At 66.8% G+C, this 22605-nt stretch overlaps 1 protein-coding gene across 1 annotated transcript; it reads left to right on the forward strand.

The window, feature by feature from the left end:
- Positions 1-740: 740 nt before the first annotated feature.
- Positions 741-20610, forward strand: ULK1 (unc-51 like autophagy activating kinase 1). The gene is made up of 28 exons (XM_065889732.1): positions 741-851; positions 1198-1290; positions 1371-1412; positions 8600-8632; positions 8929-8965; positions 9655-9828; positions 9912-9985; positions 10213-10314; positions 11308-11366; positions 11454-11536; positions 11912-11962; positions 12305-12393; positions 13175-13328; positions 13986-14046; positions 14250-14339; positions 14815-14940; positions 15387-15535; positions 15660-15746; positions 16202-16470; positions 17130-17323; positions 17655-17764; positions 17851-17994; positions 18298-18491; positions 18591-18763; positions 18839-18957; positions 19378-19535; positions 20325-20460; positions 20555-20610. Exons 1-28 carry the CDS (start codon positions 741-743, stop codon positions 20608-20610), a joined length of 3168 nt encoding a protein of 1055 aa, XP_065745804.1.
- The last annotated feature ends 1995 nt before the right edge of the window (positions 20611-22605 follow it).

Below are 22605 nucleotides of genomic sequence, written 5' to 3' on the forward strand. Positions count from 1 at the left end.
TGAGAATCTGCTGTGTGTTATTCCATAGAAAGGATGCACCAGGATTTACCTAACCTTAGGACTTGTGGGCTATTTCTTGGGTTTGGTGCAGTTTGGGGGACAGTTTGTAACTATCGAGCGCAATTTTAAATGCATACCCTGCAACGCAGTCGTTCCCTTTCTAAGAATTTATTCTATCCAATCTCCAGCCCTGGGGTACACAGGCCACGTCCCAGGTATTAATGGCGGCTATGGCACATGTGCGCCCCCCAGATGCGCAGACAAGGGACGTAGTGTAAGGCTGCAGCAGGAGAACTGGTTGGAGGGCGACCGTTGGCTCGTGCCCAGGCTTGCAGCTCCCCTGTCATTCCCAAGGAGGCGGGCCTGCTACTGACCCCGCCCCAACCATCTGGTCCCGCCCCAACAGGCCCCGCCCCACCGCCAGCGCCACCACCCACTGAGCGCGGCCGCCCGGCAGGCCCCGCCCCGCCCCAGCCAGGCTAGCCCCCAGGCTCCGCCCCGCCCGGCACTCTGTGCGCTTGCGCCGGCGTCTCAGGCTCCCGGGCCCGGCGGCCGCGGCTCTTTTGTCTCCGGGCCGGAGCCCGAGCTGGATCCTGAGCTAGGGTCGGAGCCCAGGTCAAGACTGGGTTGGAGTCGGATCGCGTCCGCAGCCCGGGCTACCCGATGGGGCGCGCCCCCTGCCCACCGCCCCCGGCCCGTGCCGTCGCCTGAGCCCCGGCCTGCCTGGCCCGGCCCGCGCCATGGAGTCCGGCCGCGGCGGCCTGGAGACCGTGGGCAAGTTCGAGTTCTCGCGCAAGGACCTGATTGGGCATGGCGCCTTCGCCGTGGTCTTCAAGGGGCGCCACCGCGAGGTGAGGGGCCGGCCGGCCCGGACAGAGCGCCGGCGAGGGCGGCCCCCCCGCCCCGGGGTCCCTCTCCCCATCCCCCGCTCCAGGGACCCCCCCCCGTCATCCCCACCGCCGGCCACCCCCATCCCCACCTCCACACCCCAGAGGCCCCCTCATCCTGCCGGGGACCCCACATGAACACAGCCGGGCGCCCCTCGTCTCACCCCACAGCCCCGGGACCCCACGTCCCCCTCACATGCACTCCTGACCCCCTCATCTCCAGGGACCTGCTGGGCGCTTGGCTTGGGCAAGGCCTTCAAGGCGTTCCCGGGTTCCCCGCCCCTGAGGGACACCCGCGCTTGGTTTTCAGAAACACGACCTGGAGGTCGCTGTCAAGTGCATTAACAAGAAGAACCTGGCCAAGTCGCAGACTCTCCTGGGGAAGGAGATCAAGATCCTCAAGGTGAGCTGGCCTCAGCAGCAGGGGGAGCGGGTGATGGGCGAGTGCGCTCCACTCACAGGAAACCCGGGTTTCTGTCCTAGGAATTGAAACATGAAAACATCGTGGCGTTGTATGACTTCCAGGTAAGGCTGCCGGCGCCGTCTTGGTGGGGACGGGCTGTTCTCCCCTCCGCCCCCGCCCCCACTGTCCCCAGTACAGCCTCAGGCCCCGCTGACTTAAGTCCCAGTCCAGCCAAGTGCTGGAGACCCTGGCCAGGAGTGGACTCTTCTAGACTAGCGTCTCGTACTGGGGGAAGCAGCTGGGCACCCCCCTGTGTGGATGGGCGTCGGAGGCCTGCTGGGACCTTGGAGACCCCACCCTCAGCCCAGTTCTTGGGCCTGGGTTTCCTCTGGGCGTGTTGGGAGAGCTCCCACCTTCCGCTGCCACCTGAGTGCCAGGGGCGCCAGCGCAGCTCCACCGAGGGAGGTCTGGCTACAGCGCGGCCCTCGGGGTGTCTGGCCCAGCGGCCGCGACGGTGAGTCCTGTCCCCAGCGCAGGCTCAGGGCAGCCCTGCCGGCCTGGACCACCTGTCTGGGCCAGCGGATTGTTTGTTGACATTACCCCAGCGGCCTGGCATTGGCCACTGTCTCCCTGTGTCAGACTGGGGGAGGGGCGGGGCTAAGGGAGATTCCTTCTTGCCGGCAGCTGGGGCCAGCCACCCGGGCAGGAGGGAGGCGGGTGCCCGGGTGACGAGGCCATCTCAGGCCTAGCTGGCCCAGAGGACCGCGGCCTGTTTCCCCCAGTGACCCCGGGCCCCCAGGCCTGGCGGTGGGGGGGGGGCCCGGCCTCGGCCCAGGTCTGGGACCCTGGAGACCCAGTTTGGGGACCAGGAACCTGAGGCAGCAGATCTGAGGGCCAAAGTGCTGACTAATGGTTTTGAAACCTGTTTACTGAGGCCACGGGACCAGCCCCTGGCTGAGGGGAAGTTCCCAGCCTGGCTGTCTGTGTTTTGGTGGCCTCCTCCCTCCTTCCCTGTCCTCTCCCTCCCCCTTCAGAGCGGGGCTGCGGCCTTGGGGGCTGTGGCATGACGTGAGGTGACTTGGGGAGGGCCCAGGTCCAAGGTGACAGCGACAGGAAGTGCCTGGAAGCTGTGTTCTGGGGCCAAGAGGGCGGCCCCCTTCCCCCTCCTCCTCTCCCACCCTTCCCTGTCCCCTGCCCCCGCCTCTGCACGCCCTCCTTCCCATCCTGGCTGGGCCACACACCTGGTTGTGGGCAGTGCCACTTCCTCCAGGGCTTGCAGTGCTGTGGCTTCCCTTGTGCAGAGGAAGTGCTTAGAGGCCAGCCAGCCTCTCCCTTGCAGGCCCCCCCCCCGCGGGGGCCCTGTGCTCTCAGCCTTTGGGGTGTGGGGTGGCTCCCCATGTCCTTAGACACTTGTCTGAGACACACATGGGGCCCAGGAAATCATGGCTTTTAAAAACAGTTAATGATTTGGCTTAAAAAAAAAAAAATGAAGAAACAGTACAAAAGGGACGTGGAAAAAGGTGACTCTACCATCCCTGGCCCAATGAGCCCCATCTCCCCCAGAGGGTCTCTCTGGGGACAGTGACACATCCTCACGTACCTCTTTGCTGCCACACCATCTACAGTTCTACTGTGGCATTTTTCACTTAAGTGTGTGTCTTTGAGAAGGTCTGTGTCACTCCACATTAACTCAATCCATATGTGAGAAGTGACACCCCTCTCCTCCCAAGAAAATTATCCCCCATTCTTTCTGCAAGGTTCAGAGTCCAGACTCTGAAGCTAGGTGACCTAGTTCCAGTCCTGGCTCTGCCACTTAAACGAGCTGTGTGTCCTGGAACAAGTGTCTTAATCCGTCTGTGCGTCCATGTCTTTCTCTGTAAAACAGAGAGTCTGGAGTTGTTTGGTTGAAACTGGTCCTAGTAAGCACTGTGTGTGCTGGCGTTGCTACGACCGTGACTGTGGTGTTATTTGCAGCTGTGTGGTGTTCCGTGGCCCTATATTCCACAGTTGACCTCACCAGTCCCCCACTGGTGGGACATGGGGTTATTCTGGGATTCTGACATGTCAGCAGTGTGGTGGTGACTCTCCTGGATTCACCTTTGCCATGACTGTGTGTCTACAGGGTGGATTCCTAGAAATAAGAGGATGTGTATTTTAGTTTGGAACAGTTGCCAGATCGTGGTCCATAGAGGATGGACCGTGCACACAGCAGTGCTGCTGGCAGGAGCGCCTGTCTCCCCACATCCTTGCCAGGAGGTCGGTTATCAGACTTTCATCTTGGCCTGCCTGAGAGGTGGAAAATGACATCTTTTATGGTTCTGTTTTTCACTTTGGGGGGAGGCTCAGCATCTCTCTTTGAACACCAGGAATGCCTCCTACCCAGGGATGTGCTCCTGTGGGTCTTGTGATTACCGAGGTTGGACGGCACTGTGGTTAACAGCATGGGCCCTGCGCCCTACTGCCTTTCTGAGCCCAACTCACCCATTTACTTACCTGTGTGACCTTGGGCAGGTTACTCAGCCTCCTGGTGCCTCAGTGTTACCCAGAAAATGGGAGATGATAACAGCACATCTATGTCGTACGGTGGTTGTGATGACAGCTTGAGTCTATGTATGTTAAGTGTTTAGATCTGTACTTGTTAATTAGTAAGTGCTATATAAATATTGGTTGGTGAGAACTCTTTATATATTAAGGAAAGCCGTTCCGTGATAGGTTGCAAATATTCCTCCTCAGGTTGCTTCTTGTATGTTGAGGTGGTTTTGTTTCGTGGCCATACGGAATAGTGACTGTTGTGAGGCTGCTGTGCGTGCGTGGGGGAGGCCTCTGGGGTGGTGCTCTGCTCTGTGGCCCACAGACATGTGGGCAGGCAGCGGGAGCCCCTGGCCTTTCCTTTCTTTGAGGGGCAGACGGCTGGCTCTGGGTCTTGCCCTCGCCTGCTGGGCTGTGGTTGGGTGTGCTCTTTCTGGGGAGAGTGGCCATCACAGGGGTCAGGGGACATCCCTGCCCAGCGTGCGCCCTGGGACGGGGGCCTTCCTGAGACCAGCACGCCGTCCAGCCGGTTCCCACAGCTGGGTGACTCACTTCCCGGCCTGGCTGACAGAGCCACCCATAGTGACTTTGGGTGGGTGGACACCTCAGTCAAGGGGAGAGGTCTGCCTCGCTGTGGGGTCATTCAGGACAGTGCCAACCTTTGGCCTTGCTTTTTCGTGACCCAGGCGGGCTTGGTGGGTCTGGGCAGGGACACGTCGATTCTGTGTTTTCCATTCTGGAAGTGTCCCCTGCTTCTCCCGAGTCAGGGGCAGGCCCGGTGTGTGGGAAGAAGGGGGCTGGAGAGGGCGGCTGGCCTCCCCCCGGCTCCCCAGCCCCCGGGAGCCACAGGCACACAATGGAAGCTGAAGGAGGCTCCCTGAGGAAGGGTGGGCTTCCTCCTCAGGGCGGGGCTGGGCATCCCTTCCCGTCTGGGCGCTGTCCAGGAGAGCCCAGCCTGGGGGCGGGGAGTGCCGCGGCTCCCATGGGCGGCTGTGCTCCGGCCCTGGCTGTGGCTTTTGCCTCCTTCTGGAGCCAGGGCGGCCCACTCCAAGGGGTTAACTAGGCCAGTGCCCGCCCGCCCACCTGCCCACCAGCCCACCAGGCCCAGCCCAGGATCACCAGACAGAGCAGGCTCGGCCGAGCCCGGGAGCTGGGATCCTCTTAAGCAAAGCACCTTAGCACCCTGTAGAGGCAGGGCGGCCTCCCGCGGGCCCGGGCACCCGTGCCAGGCTGCTTGGGGCACCTGGCCCCGACACCCGGGCCAGCCCAGTCCCCAGGGCCTGTGGGCGCGCCACTGAGAGACGGAGAGGGCGCCGCTTCATCCCGCCTTCAGGGCTTCGCCTGTCCGCTCGAGGTGTGCAGGTCAGGGTTCACGGCCCCCTTCCGTGGGGGCCGCGTTCACGGTGGAGCGGCCAGGACTCCGGTGCCCGGATGCCAGGCAGAATCACGGGACCTCTCTGTGCCCGTTCCCTCCCCTTAAGTCGGCTGGGACGTCGATGGGACCTGCCCGCTCCTCAGGTTGCGCGGGGGGACTGGTGGGATGGGGTGGCCCCGCTGTGCTCCCTGCAGGCTGGAGGCCCGGTGGGCGCTGCAGGCGTGGCCGAGGCTCGTGCCGGCCCATGGGGCTGGCGCCTCACAAGCTGATGCTGCGGGCGGGGAAGGGGCCTTCTGAAGCCAGGGCAGTGGGGGACCCCGAGGCCGGGCCTCTGCGGGCCCGAATCCCACGTGGTGAGGGGAGGTGGGCACGACTCCCCCGGCCCAGCCCTGCTGTGCTCTCCCCCTCAGGCCCTGAACCTCTGGGCTCCGTGCACAGTAGGGCCTGCGGGCAACACGCTTGGTCTCTGCTGGGTGACCCACGGGGTGAAGGGACAGAGATCGGGGGAGGAGAGGGGCCCCAGGGCCCCTGGTCTTTGCTCACTGAGGGCTCGCCGAGGCCCGGGGGGCACCAGGAAGGCTTCAGGGAGGTCTCGGGGGTCCAGGGTGTCAGGCAGCGGGGAGGGCTAGGAGCCCTGAGCCAGTGGGCGGCGGGCCCCGTGGGGTGGCCCCGCGGGAGGGAGGGCGTCTGGCCTGGTGTTTGGAAGCACCCCAGCTGGAGTGGGTTTCGGGGTCCTGTGCGGGGGTCCCATGGGTTCCTGGGCGCAGAGGGCAGTATGCCGTCCCTGATGCACAGGCACCTCCTTTCTGGGGCGGGAGGTTGTGGGGTCCAGGCTGCGCGGGACTCGGGGAGCAGGCGGTACAGGGGACTCCCCTCCCAGCTGGCAGGCCCCTTGTCCCATCCGGCCACGGTTCTGCCAGCCCTGGGTGACTGCTCGGGGACCCTCGGGGGGCATGGATGCTGCATCTGTCTCCTGTCCTTGTCATCCAGCCCCTGCCCGTCCTGGCTCGGTGGGTGATCGGAGGCTTTCCTGGGGAGCAGGGGTCCTGTCGGGAGGACAGCCAAGAGCTGGGGGTGCCTGGGCCCCGCCCTGCACTGCCCCTCTCTAGCGGTGTGGCACTTCTGGGCCACTCAAGACAAGGCTGCTCCCGGCGGGTGAATTCGGGAGCCTGTTAAGCATGTCCCCAGAGGTGGCCGTGGTCAGGGTGACGGCAGGTGAGGGAACAGGTGGCCTGGGTGTCACGGGGAGTGGCTGTTCTATCTCCTGGGTTAGTTCTGGGTCCTCATCTCTGGCCCCTCTGCCCGGGAGCCTCCGGCTCTCAGAGCCTCCCTCTGTTGGGATCTCCCTCCTCCTGGTACCCCTCTGTCCCCATTGCCAGCCCCGCTGGGGTTGGTCGCAGTCGTGGGTGCGGCGTGACCGGGGACTTTCTCCCTGCATTATCTCTCCCCACAGCTGGCCTGGGAGGGCGGGGCCTGCGTGCTGGGCTGAGGCAGCTCCCGCCCCCTCTCAGAGGAGCCCGGCTGGGCACTTGGGAAGGCTTCTGCGTCCCTGCCGGACACGCCGCTGAGTGAGGGCCTGGGGAAGCAGGGTGGGGCACGCGGCCCAGCCAGCCCCCGGAGCTTTCAGTGTCCGCCTCTCAGCCCTGCTCCCCGGAGCGTCCCTGTCCTGGACCCACAGCCCCTCTGTTGGGGGAACTCTGGAGGCATGGGGGCTTCTCTTTTGTTTTGGATATAAATGTATCTTTTTTATTTACTTTTTTTTGGCTGCGTTGGGTCTTCATTGCCGCACGCGGGCTTCTCACTGTGGTGGCTTCTCTTGTTGCGGAGCACGGGCTCTAGGCGTGCAGGCTTCGGTAGCTGTGGCGCGTGGGCTCAGTAGTTGTGGCACACGGGCTCAGTTGGCTCCGTGGCATGTGGGATCTTTCCGGACCAGGGCTTGAACCCGTGTCCCCTGCATTGGCAAGTGGATTCTCAACCACTGCGCCACCAGGGCAGTCCCGTAGGGGTCTTCTCTTGTTTCAGGGGGCTGACATTTACACCTGGGGTGTCACCCAGTGGCTTTGTGTTCTGCTGGTGTGGGTCTGAGCCCAGGCCCAACCTCCTGGGGGTAGGGTGACTGATCAGGGGTCCTCTGTCCTGCCAGGTCGGGGTGGTGGCCCGCTGCTGGGGATCAAGTCTGTCTGGGCCTCGGGTGCCCTCCCCCAAAGGCCGCTGAGAAATGTCCCTCCTGCAGCCACCTCCCTCCTCCCACCCAGGCTTCCCTCGGGGCTCCCCCCATGCCTTGAGAGCTCCGGGGCCAGCTCACGCACTTGCCCCCTTGCCCCGTGGGGGTTAGAAGCTGGAGCTGCCCGTGAGCCGCGTGCTGGTGGGGAATGGGGACTCGGTGCATTCTGCTGGGCGGCGGAGAGGGGCTGTTCCTGGTCCCCAAGGCCCAGCAGTGTACTGGTGCTGAAGGGGTTTGGGGACTTGCTCCTGGCTGGCAGGGCCCCTCAGTTAGGGAAGACCCCGCCTGGGAAAGAGGGGAGGGGACTGTCTGCAGGAGAGCAGAGCGGTTAGGACCCCGCCTGCCTGGTTGACTTGGCTTCGCTGGGCTCAGTTTCCTCATCCGTGACCTGGGGATCTCAGGGGCCCCTCCTAGACGGACGCCAGGGCCGTAAGTGCGGGAAGGTGTCTGTGCGCTGGCCTGAGCAACGGGCTCCTCAGTCTTGCTGTCGTGGACCGAGCTGTGGATGCCGGTGGCAACCCGAGGCCAAGGGCTGAGCCGGAAGCTGGCCAGCAGTGGGCTGGCGGCGCCAACCTATAATGTTGCTGGCATCTTTGATTCCAGAGCCAGGAGCAGTTTCCGTGGCCTGAGAGTCAAGGCCCTCACACCCTCGCTGTGTCCCTTCTTGGGGGCCTGGGTCCCCCACTAAGTGCTTCTACTTGGCCAGGACTCACCACTCATAGAAGAGCAAGCTGAGCCCTGTCAGAACCTCCGGGCCAGGGCTGACCCTGACCTTGATGGAGACCTGGGTTGCTGAGGGCTGCCCCTGGGAGGCGGGGTCCTTGCTCCACCCCTGACACCTCTCCTGGGTCCTCAGCCCCTTCCCCAGACTTGACAGATGGAGTGATCTGATTGGCCGCTTCTCCGGTCACTCAAGCCCACTTGGCTCTCAGACATCCTCATCTCCTGGCCACTAACGAACTGGCTAAGCCCTGGCATGACAGGCCCCAGGGCTGCCAGGCCAGCCAGTGTCCGCGCTCAATGGCCTCTCCCGCCTGAGCCCAGGCGGTGTGTTGAGGGCAGCTGCAGGTGCCGGGTGCCCGGGTCACACTGGGGCCAAGCCAGGCTTCCCAGACGGCTGCCAGACTGGGGGGCGGGGCGTGCTGCTGCCCACCTCTCACTGCCTCTTCTGTGTCCTGCAGGAGATGGCCAATTCCGTCTACCTGGTCATGGAGGTGAGTCCTGGAGGCCAGCTGTGAGGACGGGGAGGCTGGGCCCTCTCGGCTCTCAGGCCCCTTGTCACCTTGCGGTGAGAAGTTGTTTTCATGTCCGTGGGCTTCGGGCCGCCTCACCGGCGAGCACCCCCATTGACCTCCTCAAGCACGGATTGCGGGGGACGCCTGCCCAGGCTGGAGACAGGGCACCGAGTGCCCAGGGAGCAGGCGCCCTGGGGTAGGGTGGTGGGAGACCCGGGCACGGCGGGAGGGGCTGCCCTGGCCGCTGACCGAGGCGTGTGGCTGGTCTCTTGCAGTATTGTAACGGCGGCGATCTGGCCGACTACCTGCACAGTGAGTGGACACCTGCGGCGGGATGGGCTGCGCCGAGGCTCACCCTGACCCATTCTGAGAGGTGGCCTGGCCTGAACGAGCTTTCCTGGGCCTGATGGCGATGGTGGAGGCTCCCATCCCCCGGTGCCTGCTGGGAAAGATGCAAGGGGGAGCGGAGCCCCGCTGGGGACACATGCTGCGTCAGAACCACGAGGGATGGCTTCTCAGGGCAGACGTGGTCTGCAAGGGTCACTCTTGAGCGGGGCCCCGTGCGGCCCGCTGTGGATGTGGTGCCCGGCAGGGTCCCGGTGGCCAGTCGGCTGCTCTGCGGGGGCCAGACCTGTCCTGGGCCCCAGTGGAGGCCGGCTCTCCACAGGGGGCGGGCCTTCGCAGGGTCCTGGCGCGGCTGGGGGACCACCGTTGAGGCCGGGCCTGGGGCTCCTCGCACAGCCGCTGGCCGTGGTGCATGCCCTGGGCAGCGGGTAGAGGGAGCTGCCGCGAAGTGGCCCTCAGCTGAGAAGGGGCAGGGTGTGCTGGGCAGCAGCGCGGGGCTCGCAGGCTGGGAGCGGACACGGGGCAGCTCAGGGTCAGACGGCGTGGCCGACGGGCCTGGAGGCCGCTGGGAGGGGCGCGGGAGCCATGTGGGGCGGGAGGCCGCCGGCCTGGGGCGCCCGGGCGAGCTGCGCCCCACGGAGCCCGTCTCCCCTCAGCCATGCGGACGCTGAGCGAGGACACCATCCGGCTCTTCCTGCAGCAGATCGCCGGTGCCGTGCGGCTACTGCACAGCAAGGGCATCATCCACCGGGACCTGAAGCCCCAGAACCTCCTGCTGTCCAACCCTGGTGGGCGCCGTGCCACCCCCAGCAACATCCGGGTCAAGATCGGTGAGGTGGCGGCCGGGGCCCGGGGAGGCCGGCAGAGGCCCGGGGGCCGCGGCCACCCCTCTCACGCCTCTCCTCGCCCGCAGCCGACTTCGGCTTTGCCCGGTACCTGCAGAGCGACATGATGGCGGCCACGCTCTGCGGCTCCCCCATGTACATGGTAGGTGGGCCTGTTGGAAGGGGGGTCCGCGGTGGGGTTCCCTCCCGTGTCCATCCTGTGGCCTCACTCTGGGTGGCAGCCGTCATGGCTGTACCGTTTCCCGCCACGTCTGTGGCACTCGGCTGGCGTGTGTTACGATTGGCTGGCGCCTGGCTGGAGCCGGACTTCGCTCAGCGCACGCTCGGCGTCCATTCTCGCGTGGCGCCGACCGCACTGTACCCCCGCAGGCCCCCGAGGTCATCATGTCCCAGCACTACGACGGGAAGGCGGACCTGTGGAGCATCGGTACCATCGTGTACCAGTGCCTGACAGGGAAGGCGCCCTTCCAGGTGAGGCCCCGGCAGAGGGTGTGGCGCGCTCAGCCCTGCAGCCTCCCCTTGCCGGAGTGCCGTGGCCGCCCAGCTCCCCACCGTGCAGTCGCTTCAGGGCCGAGGCCGGAGTCTCCACTGGCTCTGGCGCGTACCTGTGCGCGTCCACATGTGTGTCTGAACCAAGTTTCGTGGCCTCCCTCCTGCCCATTCCAGGGCTGGCGTGACCCACCAAATTGGTACGAGGACCTCAAGCTCTGGGGTACACCCTGCATTTGGAAGGCAGTGGCCTGCCGTGTGCTGGACCCCAGAGGGTCCAGGGCCCCGAGCCCGTGCCGCAGGCCCTCGCGTCCCGTGCTGGCCTCGTGGGCCGACCCGGCAGCTCTCCACTGTCACCAGCTTGCTCCAAAGCGCCCTCTGCCTGCCCGGTGACCTAGGCTGCCCCCATCCCCGCTCCCCGCACCTCCCTGCCTGCCGTTTCCTGCACGTGAGCAGGCGACTAGCGGAGGGCCGTCCCCCGCTGCCGTGTTGGCCTTGGGAAGGCAGGGACTGTCTTGCTCTCGGCTGTACCCCCCGAGCCTAGAACAGTGCCTGGCACACAGCAGTGCTGAGCGCGTGACACGTGAACAGGCGTGAGGGCGGGGCCCACTTAGGGGGCGAGCTTGTTCTGGGGCCCTTTGCTGGGGTGGGGTGCACGGGCCACATTTTAATTTTAAGAAGCACGTGACCGGTCACACCAGATACCCAGGATGCACCCGCACCAGGTGGGAAGGGGGCCCAGCCAGCATCCTTGCTCTGGGCCCCCCTGGCGCCCCTGTGTGGTCCCCGTGGTTCCACAGCCTGGCTGCGGGGGGAGGGGCCCCCTTCCTTGGAAGCATGCGAGGGCGCTCAGTGTTTGGACAGACAGGCTGGCAGTGCTGGACCAGGGGCCTCTCGGGAGACAGAGGCTCTGAGCGGCTAGTGGCTGAGAGCAGCAGGGACACTCACACCTGGCCCCCTGGCCCTCACTTCCAGGCCAGCAGCCCCCAGGACCTCCGCCTCTTCTATGAGAAGAACAAGACGCTGGTCCCCCCGTGAGTGCCCCTCCCGCCAGACACAGACACCCCGCCCCCCGCCCCCCGGGCAGGCTGTCCTGTCAACGTGGTGCCCTGTGCCCCCAGCATCCCCCGGGAGACCTCGGCCCCGCTGAGACAGCTGCTCCTGTCTCTGCTTCAGCGCAACCACAGAGACCGCATGGACTTCGGTGAGCGCCGCGTGGCTGGCCCGCCACCTCGCCCGACAGGCCTGGGGGGTCAGGGCCCTCGGGCTTGTGCCCCTGCCCCCCACGTCCTGCACACCCCACTCCCAGGGGCCCTGTGGTGGCAGTGAGTGGCTTTTCCCGGGGCCCGCAGCTCCTTTCCCAGCAGCGGAGACGGTAAAATCCCCGGTTTTGCAATGGGCAGCACTGCTGGGAAAACCGTGGGCAGGGGGGGTGGATCCAGGCCTGGGCCGCACTGGGGGCGCCAGCTGGGGCTCTGCCTCCCTCCGCTCCTGGAGTGAGGCAGCGGAGACAGGGCCCAGGGGACGGCGGGGCCTGGCCTCAACCCTCCTGAGCCCGGGCCCATCCCTCCTCCTGCAGATGAGTTTTTCCATCACCCCTTCCTTGACTCCAGTGCCGCTGTGAAGAAGTGTGAGTCCCCTGAGGGTCTCGGCACTCCCGTGCCCCCCCTTCTCCCTGTGGGCTGCCAGCCCCACCCCGGGAGGTTGGGGGCTACCAGCTCCTCAGCCCTCCTCCAGCCTGTGGTCCCCAGGGGCCCCCAAGGCCAGGGGGTGGGCTCGAGCTCAGCTGACTTGGTGCAGTGGGATTGGAGAGGTGAGGGCGGGCCCTCGCACAGGTCCCCTCCCGGTCCCCGGGTTCCTCTGGGGCGGGGCGGGTCCCGAGCCGGCAGCTGTGCTCGGAGTGGGGTTGACATGGGCAGGGTGGGAGCGGAGCATCCCATGCTGACGGGTGCTGACCCGCGCCCTCTGCCAGCCCCACCCGTGCCCGTGCCCTCGTACCCAAGCTCGGGGTCCGGCAGCAGCTCCAGCAGCAGCTCCACCTCACACCTGGCCTCCCCACCGGTGAGTCACGCGCAGGGCGGCAGGCTGCGGGCTCCTCTCGCCTCGGCTTCGGGGCGTGCAGGCATCCGCAGGAACCTCGTCGGGCTCCTGCCCCGCCCCGCCCCGCCCCAGCTCGCGCCTTTATTTCTGCTGTGTCGTCTGGTCTCGTCACACCAGACTCAGAAACGTTCTGCTTGTGAACGTGGCAGAGTTAGAAGCGGGTGGAGGCCTGCTTCAGGGTCCCTGTGTCCCGTCGGTCTCTTCAGCACCGTGTCAGCTCCGCGCCTGCAGGTGCACGGGCGCGCGGGTGGCCACGGGTGGGGGCCCGGTGTCCTGGGAGCCCACCCGCCCCGCAGCCCGCGTCCCCGTCACAGGGCTGGGGTGAGGTCTGCCGAGGTTGTGCTCGGGGGCGGGGGCGCTGGGGCTTGAACCTCCCTTGGGCCGTCTGTCTGTCCGTCCGTCCTGCCAGGCGGGGGCCAGGGCCAGGCTGGTGGCGGAGAGCACGGCTCGCTCACGCCCGAAGGTGGACCTTCCAGACACCCCACCTCCCGAGCGCTGTGCAGGGCCACGGGGGGCAGGGGGGGAGTCGCTTGACACGGGGCCTCTGGAGCCTTTGGGGGCCAAGCGGTTCCTCGTGCTGGGCAGCAGGGGGCTCCGTGAGGTGACCACTCCCGTTGGGGGGGGTCACCGGAGAAGCAGCGGCCTGGGGGAGGAGAACGTGCAGAGCCTCTGCCTCGTCCCCATGGCCCCCTTCACCCAGTCCCTGGGGCCGGGTCTCAGCGGCCTCCCCTCTGACCCCCAGTCCCTGGGGGAGATGCAGCAGCAGCTCCAGAAGACCCTGACCTCCCCGGCCGAGGCCGCCGGCTTCCTGCAGGGCTCCCGGGACTCGGGCGGCAGCAGCAAGGACTCGTCCTGTGACACTGATGACTTCGTCATGGTCCCGGCCCAGTTTCCAGGTCAGGGGGCCACCAGGCAGGGGTGGGCAGGGAGATCGCTGCAGACATGCCAGACGGAACCCCTAAGAAGGGGCTTCTGGAAGTTACTACCCCAGATCAGCCTGGCCAAAGAGTCAGAGCTGAGTCCTGCCCGCCACGGAGCGTCCAGGGCGCCTGCTCCGAGGGGGGAGCTGCTGCCCCCCACCCAACCCCGCAGAGCTCTGTTCTCAGGTCCTCAGTTCCCCTCGCCACCCCGAGTGCTAGCACTTCTCTCACGGCCTTGGCCGCCCTGAGACTCCTGAGCCGGGGCCAGGTGGGAGTGGGCCCAGGTGTCCGACGGGCCACCCTGAGCCTGTCGGCTTGGCTCTGCAGGGGAGGAGAGGCCCTGTACCCAGCCACTGGCAGCTCAAGGAGGGCAGCGGGAAGGTGGGGACCCAGCGGTCCTGGAGGAGGGGTGAGGCCCAGATTGGGAGGTGTGGACACCCAGCCTGGGGTTCTCTGAAGGCTGGCGTGTGGGGAGGGTACCAGGGTCTCCGAGTGCCGTGAGGTCCAGACAGGCAAAGGGGGTTGTCAGCGTGAGCGACAGAAGCGGGGACGGGAGAGTGCTGGGCTCGCCGTGGCCTGGGCCCGCCCAGGAAGAGGTGCCTGGGCCCAGCCTCACCCGTGTCCCATCCACAGGTGACCTGGTGGCCGAGGCGGTCGGTGCCAAGCCGCCACCCGACAGCCTGATGTGCAGCGGGTAAGCCCCCAGCCCGAGACCTGCCGGCTCTGCGGGGAGGGCGACGCCTACTCTCAGGCTGTCCCCTGACCTGCCTGGGTCAGACGGTTTGGGAAGTGCCGAGTCTGCTGTGCCCAGTGCAGGACGGAGTCCCAAGGAGGGGCCAGGGTCTGCGCTGGTTTGGCCTGAATGTGAGGCCCTGCCGTCCGCCCTGTCCCCGCCAGGAGCTCACTGGCGGCCTCTGCTGGCCTGGAGAGCCGCGGCCGGACCCCGTCTCCTTCCCCGCCCTGCAGCAGCTCCCTCAGCCCCTCAGGGTAAGCGGGCCAGGGGCGCAGTCAGCATCACAGCGCCCCAGCCCCACTCGTATCCTGCAGGAAACGGTTGTGTCCAGAGGCCCTGCCTTCGTTCAGCCCCGGCAGGGTGCCAGGGCCCTGTGGGTGGTCCAGTGGAAGGAAGGGATGCAGGGTGGGCTTGGGGCCCAGGGGTGGTTACCGGAACCACCAGAGACCAGTGTCGTCGCTCCCTCCCCCACTCCCGAGCTTGTGGGGCGAAGCAGGCAGTGACTCCCAGTGCCAGTGGGAGCTGGCCCAACCTCGCTACTGGCTGGTCCCAGCCAGAAGCCACCTGGATGCAGAGACTGGGGGGCATGGGGTACCAGGGAAGCAGTGCTGGCCGTGTGCAGAAACGAGGAAGCAGGTGGCCCGGCGTGGCCTCTGCCCCGGGATGTTAGGGCCTGGGGTTCAGCCCAGCGCCCCAGCCGCGGTGACCCCAGCCTCTCTCCCCACACAGCCGGGCCGGGGCATCCTCCAGCAGCAGGTGCGGGGCCTCGGCCCCCATCCCAGTCCCCACTCAGGTGCAGAACTACCAGCGCATCGAGCAGAGCCTTCAGTCGCCCACCCGGTCCCAGGCGGCGCGGTGAGTGCGGGCCCCCGTGGCCAGGCACATCCTAGAGGACCGTAGCGAGGGCCCCACGCGGCCCACTCGGACGGTGCGGGGCCGTCTCACACGCACGGCTGTGCAGACTGCACACTGCACGACTGTCGGCACCGCCGCTCTGTGGACACACTGGCGCTCAGGCCGTACCGTGAGGCTTTCTGGTAGATGTCAGTGAAGTGTCTCGTGTCCACAAAACTGACTTCGAGTTTTGTACGTTTCGGAAGAGGAGAGGGCACCTTTTTTTGTCATTCACAGAAGCCCCTGTGGGTTGGGGGCTGCCCTGGCAGGGACTGGCGGCTCCCACTGGGTTGTGGCTGCCGGTGAGGCCCGTTACTTGAACGGAGGGGGACAGACACGTGGCATGCTGGTGGCCCTGGCCGGGCGTGGCCGGGGCCCTCACACCCTGTGCCTGCTTGCGTCCGCAGGTCCTCTGCCATCCGCAGGTCAGGCAGCACCAGCCCGCTGGGCTTTGCACGGGCCAGCCTGTCGCCCCCGTCTCACGCCGAGCACGGAGCCGCCCTGTCCAGGAAGTTCTCCCTGGGTGGGGGCCGGCCCTACACGCCGTCTCCCCAGGGTGAGCCTGCACGCCGCTGGTGGACCCAGCCTCGGAGCTGGGACTGGGAGTCTCCACGTGGGGGGCGGGGGAGGGACTCACTCTCTGTCCCACATTGACCTTGGCAACCCCTCTTGCCCCCAAGTCGGAACCATCCCCGAGCGGCCAGGCTGGAGCGGGGCGCCCTCCCCACAAGCAGCCGAGATGCGGGGTGGCAGGTCCCCTCGTCCAGGTAGGTGCAGCTCCGGCCCCGTGGGTGTGCCGGTGGAGCTGGGGAGGGGCGGAGGAGCTGGGCTGACCTCCCCGGGCTGGCCTGTCGCTGCTTGGGATAGAGGCCGTTTTCCTGGTTCACAACCGTCATTTCTTACGCGTTAAAAGAAGGCAGGAAACTCTGTGAGACTATTTTAACAAGCTTAAGCCTTCAGCTTCCGGAGGCTCACTGTGGGGCTCAGATCCCACCCTGACCCCGCCATGCTGTGTGACCTCGCGCAGGTGTCTCAGCTCCTCTGTGCCTGTTTCCTCAGGTGCGCGGTGGAGCGTAGGTGCAGTGCGGCACAGGGGGCCCCGAGGGTAAAGGGAATCCTGAGCAGGCGTGGGGGTCTCTGTGCACTGTCCTGGTCGGTCGTGGGGGCAGGTCCAGGCAGGCCTCGGGACAGCTGTGACTGGGCCCGTCCTGTCCCGCCCTAGGCTCCTCCGCACCTGAGCACTCTCCCCACAGCGCCGGGCTGGGCTGCCGCCTGCACAGTGCCCCGAACCTGTCCGACCTGCGGGTGGTGCGCCCCAAGCTGCCCAAGCCCCCCACGGACCCGCTGGGCGTGGCGTTCGGCCACCCGCAAGCCAGCCCCCCGCAGCCCTCCCACGGGCTGCAGTCCTGCCGGCCCCTGCGCGGCTCGCCCAAGCTGCCCGACTTCCTGCAGAGGAACCCCCTGCCCCCTATTCTGGGCTCCCCGACCAAGGTAACAGGGCCGCGGGCCTCCAGGGGCGTGGGTGCGGAGCGGCTCTGTATGTGCTCGGGCCGCCGGGCTTTCTGCCCGGTGGGATTCCCACAAGACCTGAGGGGCCCCGGAAGCCAGAGGCAGGGCTGGTGTGCAGCAGCGCCTGCCCTCTGTGCTGAGACCTCTGGCACTGGCTGGTGGCTGGATCCGTGTCTCCCCGTTCACGTGTGGGGTGGCCACACCCCCGTGACGAAGACTGGCTCCCAAAGCCAAAACACCTGCTCTCTGGCCCTTGACCGGAAGCGTCCCGACCCTGGCCCAGCATCCAGAGCCCCAGAGAGCCCAGGCTGCCACCATGGGCGCGTTACTTAGCTCATCCCTTGCCTCAGTCTTCCTGTCTGTGAAATGGGGCCAGAACCTGCCGCTACCTCGTGGTGTCTCTGTGAGGGCGTAGGTGCACACGTGCATGGCCTGTGTTGGACGCGTGCGTCTGCGTGTGTCACTGTCCTCCAGCACAGGGTGGAGTCAGCCTTCACACCTTTGCTGTGCAGACCTGGGTCGTGGAAGTTTGGGGTTTTGCGGCGTGGGGCCCTGCAGACTCAGGCCAGCGCTGCTGACCCCATTGAGATGTTAACGTCACCGCGGCGGGTCGTTCTCAGCACTTAACCTGCCCCTCGTAGGCCGTGCCCGCGTTCGACTTCACCAAGACCCCCAGCTCCCAGAACTTGCTGACTCTCCTGGCCCGGCAGGGCGTGGTGATGACGCCGCCTCGGAACCGGACGCTGCCCGACCTCTCCGAGGCGGGGCCCTTCCAGGGGCAGCAGCTGGGCCCCGGCCTGCGGCCCACCGAGGACACCAAGGGCTCCTTTGGCAGGTGAGTGGGTGGGGACTCCCCTGACGTGGCCTGCGGGAGGAGAGACCCAGCCCTGCCTGCTGTCTGCGGGCACCTCACTCCCTCTTCAACCCCTTCTGAGCCTCAGTTTGTGCGTCTGTTCAATGGGTGACAGTAACTGCCCGGGGTGGGTAGGAGGACCGGGTGGCCAGCACAGTCGGAACAGGCTGGGCATGCTGACCAGGCTGTGGGGCCCCCAGACCCTGCCTGGGGGGGCCGGGGGGCCAGCCCTGGGCAGCGGGTGGCCTGGTGCCTGGGTCTCTGGATTCCGTGGGTGGCGCAGGGCACGTGTTCACCACCCTTCACCCTGCAGGTCCCTCAGCGCCGGCCGCCTCACGGATCTGCTCCTTAAGGCTGCCTTTGGGACGCAGGCCCCTGACTCAGGCAGCGTGGACAGCCTGCAGGAAAAGCCCATGGAGACCGGTGCGTGGGGGGCCGCCGGAGAGCACTCTGGGAAGTGGGGGCGCCCGCGGCAGGAAGACCCTGAGCCCCTCCTCTTGCTCTCCCAGGGCCGTCTGCTGGCTTCGGAGGGAACCTGCACCCGGGAGCCCGTGCCGGGGGCGCCGGCAGCCCTTCCCCCGTGGTGTTCACGGTGGGCTCGCCCCCCGGCGGGACCACGCCGCCCCAGGGCCCCCGTGCCACCGTGTTCTCAGGTGAGGACCGTCGCTGGCCTCACGGCTGCGGCGGATCAGCGGCCCGCACCGTCCGTCAGGAAGCGGGAGGGGCCCTCGCTGTAGAGTCAGGAGCTGAGCCAGGCGCTACCCTCACGCGAGGCCCTGGGAGGGTCCTCCTTGGAGGCTCGGGGGCACGGCTCCCACAGGCAGGCCCCTGAAGCCCCGGCCCTGGACTCCGGGGTGCCCCTGCAGTGGGCGGGGGCCCGGGAGGGGTGGGGACCGGCTCTGTGTCACGGAGCGGCGGAGGCCTGACGGGGCGGGCGGCCGGCCCTCTCCCCACAGGGGGCCCCTCCAGCCCCCTCGGCTCGGCAGGCTCCTCCTCCGCCCGTCACCTGGCGCCCGGGGCCTACGGCGAGGCCCCCCTCGAGGTACCCGCCCCCAGCCACTGCCGCAGCTTTGCCGACCCCGTTGCCGCCAACCTGGAGGGGGCTGTGACCTTCGAGGCCCCCGACCTGCCCGAGGAGACCCTCATGGAGGTGAGGGCCGGGCGGGGGCAGGCGCCTGGCCCAGCGTGGCGTCCGGGCGGGGCTGGTGGCGGTGCCGAGGTGCGTCCCTCAGTGGCCCCGTCTCCCCAGCAAGAGCACACGGAGATCCTGCACAGCCTGCGCTTCACGCTCGACTTCGTCCAGCACGTCCTGGAGATCGCGGCCCTGAAGGGCAGTGCCAGCGAGGCGGCCGGGGGGCCCGAGTACCAGCTGCAGGAGAGCGTGGTGGCCGACCAGATCAGCCAGCTGAGCCGCGAGTGGAGGTGGGTGTGCCCGGCGGCCCCGCGGGGAGGCGGGAGTGTGGGCTCCGCCCCTGACGCGTCCTTGCCGCCCTCCAGCTTCGCGGAGCAGCTGGTGCTCTACCTGAAGGCGGCCGAGCTCCTCTCCTCGGGCCTGCAGACCGCCATCGACCAGATCCGGGCCGGCAAGCTCTGCCTGTCGTCCACCGTGAAGCAGGGTGAGGGCAGCCTCGGCCGGTGGTGGTGGCGGTGGCGGCGGCGGCGGCAGCAGCGTTCGGGGCGTGAGACCCTGAGCTCACGGCAAGGGAGTCGGGGAGGGAGGGATAGCTATCTCTGGGAGAAGGTCAGTGAGGAAGAGGTGACGAGGGAGGCCTTCCTGAGGAGGTTACCTGGTGCAGGCCCAGCCCGGGGAGGGATAGTGGGGGCGGGGGGCAGGTGCAAAGGCCCTGCGGCAGGGCCCCCATGGGCCTGGGGCGGGAAGGCGCAGCCTGAGTTGCTGGGCAGAGCACCTAGGAGGTGGGGTCGGACAGCGCCCCGGGGACGGAGTGAGGGGCTTTTGCCCGCTGGTCGCGTGGGTGGGGGCCGGCCTGAGCTTGCTGTGAGCTGCCGGGGCTGAGCTGCCGGGGCGCCTCCCACAGTGGTGCGGAAGCTGAACGAGCTGTACAAGACGAGTGTGGTGTCCTGCCAAGGCCTCAGCCTGCGGCTGCAGCGCTTCTTCCTAGACAAGCAGCGGCTCCTCGACCGCATCCAGAGCGTCGCCGCCGAGAAGCTCATCTTCAGCCACGCGGTGCAGACGGTACGCCAGGCGGGGCCCACGTGGGGCCGGACCGGGAGAGCGGGCTGTGGAGCCGGCAGGGGCGGGTTGACGGCCACAGCTCCGCCGGATTTCAGGGGGCATCACTCCCGGGGTGGGAAGTTCCACTACGCTGTCCCCTCAGCCAGCAAATGTCACCCGGGCCCCTCCAGCCCTGGTGGGGAGCCGGGAGCTCACCTGGGCTTCCGCCTCGCTGTGAGGCTCCACGGCCCAGGCGTGTCCCTCCCTGAAACTCAGGTTTCTTACCTGGAAAATGGGGAACCTGGTTTTCAAGGCTCTTAGCAGGTGAGTTGGTTCCTTCTTCTCTAGAGGGAACCAACGCAGGCAGCCCAGCTGGGAGCTACGGCATGAAGGCAAGAGGGGCTTGGAGGGGCCCTGCTCAGTGCTCTGCGTCTGTTGCTTTGGGGTCCTTGTGCCCAAAAAGCGCTGCTTCTGAGGCAATGCCTGTTTTTGAGAAAATTCACTCGTGCAGTAAAAACACAGCCCGAAGAGACGTTCGGGAACAGTCGGCCTCCTCGTCCCCGAGCTCCCCCTCCCCCAGGGGTGACCATCACTGACATGACCGGGACCGAGGGAGTGCTCTGCCCGGTGCGGGTGGCCGGTCGCCTGCCCTGTAACCCCGGCTGCCTGCGGCGAGCAAGCCTCTGTCGAGACTGCGCGTGACCCGGCGGCGCCCACAGCGTGCTGCCCCGTGGCTCGTGCGGCCGTCAGCCCTGGGTCCCCCGTCTCTGTGGAAGGCAGCTGGGCTCAGCCTCCGCCCTCACCCGGCAGGTGCAGTCGGCCGCCCTGGATGAGATGTTCCACCGCCGGGAGGACTGTGTCCAGCGCTACCACAAGGCCCTGCTGCTCATGGAGGGGCTGCAGCAGATCCTCTCGGACCAGGCGGACGTGGAGAACATCGCCAAGTGTCAGTGTCCGCTGGGCCCCTGGGAGCGGGGGCGGGAGGGGGCAGCCGCTGCCCGCTCACCGTGGTGCCTGCCCCCCTCCCTCCCTCGCTCCAGGCAAGCTGTGCATCGAGCGGAGACTCTCGGCCCTGCTGACCGGCATCTGTGCCTGACCTCCTGGAGGCCCGGCCCACGGCGCCCAAGGGGCCTGGACCTTCACTGCCGACCCATGGGGTGGGGAGCAGCGTGCTGGCCGGACTCGAAGGGACAAGCCCACGGCCGAGACACCACTCGCTGGTGCCGGGGAAAGGACCGTGGCTCCCCACCCAGCGTCCGGAGCCAGGCCTCAGGCTGCGTCTCTGTCTCCTGGGCTCCGCGGCCGTGGACTTCAGGGCGCTGGAGGGCCCCGCACAGAACCTCAACGTAGGCCAGTCCCCTGGCCTGGCTGACGGGCAGAACTCCCCGCCCAGCCGGCAATCTGAACTTCTCTCCCGCCCGCTTCTCTCCGCGGGCGACCTCTGGGCTGTGGGGTGAGCGCCGCCCACCCACCTCGATGGCAGGTGGGGATGTGTGGGCATCCCCCGCCCCCGCCCAGACCCCAGGGCTGTCTCGCTGAGGACAAGCAGAGGCCCCGAGACCGTGATGCCCACTCAAGCCAAAGCCGCCAGGCCTGCCCGGCGGATCCACCCAGCAAAAGGTGTGTCCTCCTGGCTCCCACCCCTCCCTCCCCCGAGACCACCACCCAGCTTTGTGAATCACCCAGCACTTTATGCAGGTGGACTGGACCCGGGGCTGCCGCTCGGCCCCGGCTGTTGCACCACCAGGCACGTGTACACACCCGTAATCACATGTCCGTGTGCAGACAGCTCCGCGAGCGCGTGTGCTGTGCCTGCCGCCCGGGTCGCTCTCGAGGCAAAGCAGCCGTCTTATTTAAATGTTCTTTTAGGGACGGACAGTACGAAGCACTGAGCTTCCAAAACCCAGCACAGACGTTGTTGCCGTCTTTCACACTTAACTCCTAAGATGTGTCTTATATTCTGCAGCTCTTTTTCATTTTTCTTTTTTTTTAAAAGAAGAAAACTCGTATGAGTTGACGTTTTGTTCCGAAAGGACGGGGGCAGGATCGGGGCAGCCTTGGCAGCGATGCTGAGACCCCGGGCGCCGGTGGCGCTGGGCGCGTGTGGTCTGCGCGTGGCCGTCCGCCCTCCCGCCTGTAGGGCGGCCCTACCCCTGCCCTTGCTCCCTGCCTGAAGATGGCGGGCAGCTGAGGACTGCTTTTGTGCGTAAACCTACCTGTCCAGCTCTCACAGGAGGTTTTGATGTCAAGCCCTCTGTCCCCTCACCAGGTCCTGGCTGCCATGGGGGGTCGGCGGGGAGGCCACCTTCCAGGCTCGGGGGGGGGGGTCCCTTTTCTGGTCTGCCCGGCTCTGCCTAGCTCCTCTCGAACGTGTCCTCAAGGATGCAGAGGGAGCCGCCCCAGCCCAGCACCGCCGGCGCTGAGGTTTCACCACAGGCCCAGGCGAAGACCCCACGCGTTTCTCTCTTGCGATACTTGAAATCTTGCCTCTGTGCTTGGACCCAGAAGAAGAGCAGCCCTGGGACTCGTTTCTGTCTCCTCACCGGTGGCTTGAGCTTCTCCTCCCGCGCAGAAAATGTCCGTATTTATTGCTTTACGGTTGGCTGGAACCGGGGCCTCTGGGGGGCCGGCGCCGTGGGAGGGGCCCCTTGGGCTCTGTCCGCGGGCGACCTCCGGGCTGTGGGGTGAGCGCCGCCCACCCAGCCTGTCCTCCACAGCACAGCTCTCCGCCCTTGGTCTACCTTACAAGACGTTTGTGTCACCCGCCCCCACCCCCACCCCCACCCCTTGCGTTAAGTTGTGTAACGTCAGTTTAAGGAAATAAACCTCTGGAGTTGTTGGGCTGCTGTTACTGATGGTTGGTCACGGCCTACCCTTCTCCCGTCACCTCCTTTCTCGGACTACACGCCCCGCCCCCCCATGTCCTGCAGCAGCAGCTGGAGTTTGGAGGTCAGGTTCGGGGCAAGGCTGGGAGCTCAGTCCTCCAGGGGTTCACCGGGTGCCAGACCTTGACAGCAGCCGTGTCACTTCCGTCCCCACCCACGGCGCAGGAGGGTCCCCCGCTCCGCCTCTGGGTGGGTGTGAGAGGCCG

The sequence above is a fragment of the Phocoena phocoena genome, chromosome 13 (genome assembly GCF_963924675.1).
Source record: "Phocoena phocoena chromosome 13, mPhoPho1.1, whole genome shotgun sequence".
NCBI classification, from domain to species: domain Eukaryota; kingdom Metazoa; phylum Chordata; class Mammalia; order Artiodactyla; family Phocoenidae; genus Phocoena; species Phocoena phocoena.